We start from the raw sequence: 6,874 nt of genomic DNA, 5'->3' as shown, positions 1-6,874 counted from the left end.
TGCTTTCTGCCACAGTGTCTTCATTAACACTACCACTCTGGGGGGTTGTAAACATCAGCCATGATCAAATCCAACATAAAGTGGCTTAAAGCGTAGGCTAGTCAAGATGAAACTAGAATAACGAATGATTTTAAAGATGACATGGGCTCATTATGTATTAAAGCTTTGAGTGACATGTTAAATGGCTATTGAACCAAACCTGCCATGTCACACAGTTCAGCATGCACCTGGAGATGATGCATGTAGGGAATATTCAAAAAAGAGGGCACATTTTCAAAACATGTCTTGTTTATTTTCTGAAGCACACATCCAGTATCTAGATGAATGAATAAAAGAATTCAAGGACACTGAATAATAGAACAACTATCAGCAGGCATGGCTAATGAACCTTCCACTGTCCAGAGGCCAGAGACAATGCAGAGTGAAGGGGAAGGCTGTGTTTTCACATATAAAAGGAGTATAACAAAGCGTTTTTAGAAAACAATCTCAAAAGAAAAGAAAAAAGAGCGAAACATGTATAAGCAGGCATCTTGAAAAAATGGAATTATGCTTCAACAGAGGACAAAGAAACAAAAATATCCACATGTTAAAAATGAACGGGCCAAAAATCCCTTAAGCCCAATGAAGAGCTAGAGAAAGAGCAGCAACTTTTATGTCATCAATACTTCAAAAATAGGTATCTTACAGTATTTTTATTTTCTCAGTGTCTTTATACAGAGTATATTCATATAGTTTCTGCTGACTATTTTCACATTCTCACCACATAGTAACAAGTGCTTTAAGTAAAACATTTTGAAAAAAAAAATCATGCACCTTTTAATAGTTTTGTTGGCCTATAAAAAACGGGAATGTTCAAGGCGACAAAAAAAAAAAAAAAACTTCCTCAGATGCCTTTGTTCCAAGTCATTTAAAGTTCCACTTTCTTACACTGTCTGACTAATCAGATCATGCCTACATAAGCTTTACACTGTGGAGAAAGCAACACAAAACCGTACAGGGCAGGCAAGCGTCTTCAACATAAAGCCTCCTAAACTCATGAGTCCACAGAGGAAAGGCAGGAATTCTCCACTAAATTAGAAAACCCCCACATGTATAAAAATGGTCTCACACAACGTCAGCGTGTCGACAGGTGATTGTGAAAGTCAAACTGAGCAGGTCCTTGGAGAAGAGGGTTGTCTTCCCCACAACAACTCTTATTGGCTTCTTGTGGGCCATAATTCATTGGGTTATGGTATCCGATAGTCTGCCCTGGTTGTGTCCTTCCCGCCTGGGATTGGCTGCTGGGGTTGTTCATCTGCACCACTGTGAAGGGGAGAGGAGAGTGACAGGCAGGGCTGGTTTGAGGAGCGCGGTGGGAGTAGGGGCGACGAGAGAAACGCGCCTCCACTGTACTGCACGAATGGCAACCGATCCTGAGATAGCAGGAGTCTGATACAAAAACACACCACAAAAGGCACTTTATAAAATGACAGTGCTTCTGTTCTAAGGAAATTCAAGTTGACAGAGTGAAAGAGAGAGTCAGAGAGTGTCTTCCCAAAAACATTCTCTTCAGTGTGAGACTAAAGCAAGAGATGGTTTTTGTTTTAACAATCAATCAAAGCACAAATTCACTACTCGTGTCTCTCACGACCGCCTTGATTCGTCCCCAGAGAGCTCCGGGTCCAGCACGGTGAGAGAACAACAAAAAGAGAAAAAACATCACACTACAAACTCGCCACTAAAAAATAGAAAGCCAGAATACAGTTGCGTTGCAGCAGAATTCATGTTTGCGGGCTCGGTCGCTGTGAGCAAGCTAACGTGGCCCATGTAAGGTTCTGTTCCTCACACGTCCACCAGAGAGCCTGCATCATATTCTTGGCCCCTGCCTGTAGTTTCTACGAGCAGCCGTCCAACCGACCCTGCCTCCCCCGACCCCTGCCACAGCCCCACCCAGCCCCCTTCTCCGCTCTCAGTCATCGTCCCCTCCTCCGTAGAGGTCGGCCAGCTTCTTGAAGCGAGGGCCCCAGTCGTTGAGGTAGTCATAGTCCTGGTCCCCTGAGCTGATGGAGTTGAGTGAGCTGACGGAGCCGGCGGTTGAACCGCTGCCCTCATAGTCGAAGACCAGCAGGGAGTCATAGGGAGGAGCTGTGGGGTCGTTGTCTGCTGCCCTCAGACCCTGCAGACATAAAGATGGACAGATAAAAAATGAAAGACCCTCTCTGCAGCTGCGGTATTTCCTTTGTGTGGTTAAACAGCACACTGTACCACATTTTTCTTTTCACAAAACTGGATTGAAGCCAATCATTGTTGTCCACCAGCAATATAATGGAGTTGATGGTTTTTCACAGACTGTAAAAGTTGCAATAAACCGTGTCTCATCTGGCTCAACCACCCATTAGGATTTAATGCTCCATCATGGTCTGACTGCTGTTTCAGAGCCAGACATTGAGCTGTGTACATGGGGCAAATATTTTCAGCAGCATCCGAGCTGACAGGAATACAATTCGGGCAAAAAAGTAAGAAGTGAATTTTTTTCTTGCAATATTTATAATCACTTCTGAAGATCCTTCCCAAAAAGGGATCTTTCAACCTTTAAAACTCAAGCTGTGTAAATTTTGTCTAAGTTGCCTCAATGAGGTAACATTAACTGTGAACTGTCTGTGAACACTGTGAAACTGTCCAGCTCATAAAAAGAAACTGCTATGGAAACAACACAAAACACTTTCCTCCATTCTTGAACTTACATCATTAATGAAGTCTCCTATGTCTCCAGGGTGGGGCAGACTGGGTCTGATGGGGTACTGCGACTCAGCAATCACAGGTCTCTCATCCACCCTGCGCACCCCTACTGGCTTATTGATGATGTGGTCTAAGGACTCGGGCTGCTGCAGCTGGCTCAGGTCGTAGTCCTGGGTGAACGCCACAGAAAAAATGTTGAGAGACACTTCATCATTGTGCTTTTAAATATGACTTTTGCTTTCTACTTTTGGCAAATCTATGTATTTTCTCTGATTTATCGCTCCATTGTCCAAGTGTCTTTTAAAAAACGTAGCATAGTCAACTGGACCCAATTGATTAACCCTGTAAAAAGGAGTGATTCTCTAAATACAGTACATGCATTGTAATGTGAATCGAGCTCACTTTCCAAGTTGGCACATACACTTAAGCCTGGTCCCATCGTCCGCCCTCACAGACTTTGATGTGCATTCCTGTTAAGCCTGCGAGGGCTCAGGACTGACCTGCAGAGAAATCTGTGCTACAGATCTCTGCTTTCTAACGGACATTTGGGCCCTTTTGTAAAGCTGCAATGCTGCAGTCTTTGCTTGAGGGAATTACCCACAATTCATAGTGTTCCACTGTTATAGAGACAAGGTTGTCAGGGGAAGTGTGAAATGATAAAATCCACTGTAAGCTCTTGCAAGAACACGTTCACATTCAGAGAGCAGCTGTGGTTTGATGAAACATTACTGATGATACTTTGAGTTATTGTTAAATTCCTGATATGAACAACAATGTACTGTCACATTGCCCTGAAAGCCTGTTCACTGCTCATGCAGGTGACATCTCTGACTTGTCATCATGCTCTCCTTTCTCTCTCTCTCACAAATACTCTTAGTTGGCTCATATTTATGTGCTAATTATTCTAAATGTGTTGTGATTGCTGTCCAATTCATATTCAATGCGGATTTCTGTGAGCCTAAACTAAATGGTTCATAACAAATGAATGGCCTGTGGTCCAGAAAGTTCTAAAATGTCTAACTATGTGTTGTAAATAGAGCAGGCTGTTGAGTTCTCTTCACTGCTCTCTTGAAGCTGATGAATAACTGTACCATACTAAATCCTCACGCAGGTGCTTCAGAGTGAAAATATGTCTACATGCACTGCAGCCGGCTAATGCTAGTGTTTGTTTATGCACCAGATAGCTGGCGTGTGGGTGTTGGAAAATAGCAAGCATCAAAAAAAGGCATAATTAATCATACATTTCTGAATTAATCAAAGCTGTTGGAGCTTAACATTGTTGAAGGTTTTCATTTATTTAGAAAATAGTATTAGATAAGAGGAGGTGGTGTGCAGTGGGTGTATAACTTATATAACGATTTCTGGGCAGAAAAAGGGCTCGTCATACACACAGAGTTGCACAGTCAACTGTACGTGGAATTCAAGCCAAGCAGCATTTTCAGCCCCAGCACTTGTTTGTAAGGCAGAGGGCAGACTGCACCCTGAAAACATTTTTCCAAGTCTGGCTCACTTTTAAAAAAGTACATTTTGTTCTCTGAAGACTCTGTCTGCAGCCCTGCTGAACAAGCTGTTCTCAGCATTGTTCTTAGTTATTTATGGCTAATTTTACCACTGTGGTACATGGACTAATTTTCTGTGTTCTCTCATTTTCATTACATATAACGTTATTAGGGTGATGGAGTTAATATTTGACCTTTGTAAATGTAGAGCAGCGTTTCTCAACTCTGGTCCTCGGGCCCACTGTCCTGCATGTTTTAGATGTTTCCTGCTCCAACACACCTGATTCAAATGAGTGGCTTGTTATCAGGCCACTGCAGAGCTTGATGAGGAGCCGATCATTTGAATCAGGTGTGGTGGGGCCCAAAGACCGGAATTGAGAAACACTGATATAAAGAATCATGAGGTTGTACAGTTTTATACAAACATCTGGGTGTTCATAGTGATATGAGATTGAACTGGTCAGAAAGTGTGAACACAGTGTGTTGAAAAAGAAATAGTCCGGGTCACAGGACGCTTTAAAAATGTCTTGGATTATTTATTCCGCATTACAACCAATGACAGGAACAGGACTAATAAATGGAAGGTGAAGGCTGGCTCTTCAACTCGTTTGTGGTCATCAGCTTTCATTTTGAACTGTGGAGCCAGTGGGTAGACAAGTGTACATGATAACTGATTGAATGTTTGACTTGTTTTTTAAGCCAAAAGTCGATCATTCGCTGGTTCCAGTTTCTCAAATGCAAAGACTTGGTGCTTTTGCTGAATATTTTTGGTTTTGGACTGATGGTTGAACAAAAGAAGCAATTTGCACACATCACCTTGATGTGTGGGAAACTAAAATGAGTGACTTTCCATAGACAAAACTATTAATCCATTAATCAAGAAACTTATTGGCAGATTGATAACTAATTAAAATGATCATTAGCTGCCGACATAATTAACTGATATTACTGAATACCTTCTTTTTTTATGTTGTGGCCCCTAAACAAGGCTCATCCCCCTGCAATATGTGTTAGTTTGACTCTCGTCTATTTGTCAGTGTTTATGGGTGACTCGACTAATTTCCCTTATGGGGATTGATAAAGTTATCTAATCTAATCCACCAATAAACTCCTGACCTTCTCTAAGAGACAGCAAAATTTAAAAAAAGGAGTTTAAGTTAAAGCAGCTGTGCTGGTTCACAGTGATACCTGGTCCTCCTCTCCTCCTCCCTCCTCGTCGTACTTGAGGATATTGTCTCTGACGTCGTCCTCGGGGTCGATCAGCAGGGGCTTCGCCTGCCGCTCCTTCTCTCTGCGCTTCATCCACACCACGAACAGCAGAACCATGCCTGTGAAAAACACACAAACAGCCAAGAGTGGATACTGGCACGTTTCTGAGCAGCTGTGCTGGAGAAAAGGTGTCAGTAACAGTTTGCTGAGCAGCCTTACAACTGCATGTTGTCATTTTCATGAAGTATGACAATTCAATGATCCAATAGCTTTTATCTATAGTGTACACTCTGTAATCATATCATACCTAAAGGTGTTTAATCTGCATATAATGTCTTACTATTAGCATTGCATTGCTTACACCTGCACTATATATCTTCATACTGTATTTCATACTGTACCTGCATTGCCTACTGTAATTGTTGCACATGCTCAAACTGTTTATAACCTTGAATATCCATTGCACACAATTACGCTGTCTTTCTAATGTCTCTCATACTCATATCTACCCCTTGCTGCTGATTTATACAAACCACCATGTACATTACTGTGTACTTTTTCACTTCTGGTTAGACGCTAAACTGCCTTTCATTATCTCAGAACTTTCACTCGGTGCAATGAAAGCAAAGCTGAATCTGATCTGATCTACTTGTCCCACTGTGATGTACTCACTGAGCAGTATGATGATGCAGATGAGTATAGCAATGATGGCCCCGGTACCAAGGCCTGCAGCTGCAACAGCCCCTGTGGCGCTGCAGTCCCCGTTATCATCACAGGGACAAACTTTGACCCTAATCACAGAGCGGTTGGACAGAGGAGGGTTCCCCGAATCGGACACGATGATTGGGATCTCGTACACACTCGCTTCCAGGTAAGGAATCCTGAGCCTGAGCTGAGCATAGTCACCTGGAGAGTGGGAGTGAGATGTTGTTGATGAAGGGGAGAAACCAGTGGAAAGGGGGGAAATATTAAGATGCAGGAGAGTGAGTAGGAGGGAAAAGACATGAAGAAGAGGAGGAAAATAAGATTAGACAGTGTACTGCAGAGAAATTAAATTTGTTTACTGCAGGATATCATGTCATCATGTGCGGAGGTACGAGTGAATGACATCCCAAATAAAAGCTGCAACCAAACAGCAATCATTCTGACATTTATGTATGCAAGGAGGCATAAAAAATACATATTAAAAAAAACAACACAACCTAACATATAACCTTCAGCATCTATCACTCAGTCAAGCTAAGACAAGAACCTCAGTGGGAGAAGAATCCAGGTATGTGATCAGATTTGTCCTCAAGACAACTGCTGTGATACATCCATCTGGGTGGATTAGGTGACAGACCGGCTGCTCGGGGGACAGAGAGATGAATGGATCTCATTTGTCACAAACGATGGATCGTACGTCAACACTGGATGGCACCCGCGTCTCTCACTGTGAGCTTTGTGAG

General features: G+C 42.6%; 1 protein-coding gene across 2 annotated transcripts in view; it reads right to left on the bottom strand.

Annotated features, from left to right (window-relative positions):
* Nucleotides 1-274: 274 nt before the first annotated feature.
* cdh4 (cadherin 4, type 1, R-cadherin (retinal)) overlaps nt 275-6,874 on the bottom strand; it is a 204,056-nt gene continuing 197,456 nt past the window's right edge. For both annotated transcript variants that reach the window (XM_070959457.1, XM_070959458.1), the window contains exons 14-17: nt 6,099-6,332; nt 5,406-5,545; nt 2,724-2,888; nt 275-2,155 (exon numbers count right to left, since the gene is read on the bottom strand). In XM_070959457.1, the coding sequence (XP_070815558.1) occupies nt 1,949-2,155; nt 2,724-2,888; nt 5,406-5,545; nt 6,099-6,332 (746 nt within the window). In that variant the 3' untranslated portion in view covers nt 275-1,948. The remainder of the gene's footprint in view (nt 2,156-2,723; nt 2,889-5,405; nt 5,546-6,098; nt 6,333-6,874) is intronic.

This window comes from Chaetodon trifascialis, chromosome 3 (assembly GCF_039877785.1).
Source record: "Chaetodon trifascialis isolate fChaTrf1 chromosome 3, fChaTrf1.hap1, whole genome shotgun sequence".
Lineage (NCBI taxonomy): Eukaryota > Metazoa > Chordata > Actinopteri > Chaetodontiformes > Chaetodontidae > Chaetodon > Chaetodon trifascialis.
This window is presented reverse-complemented; position numbering and strand designations above follow the sequence as displayed.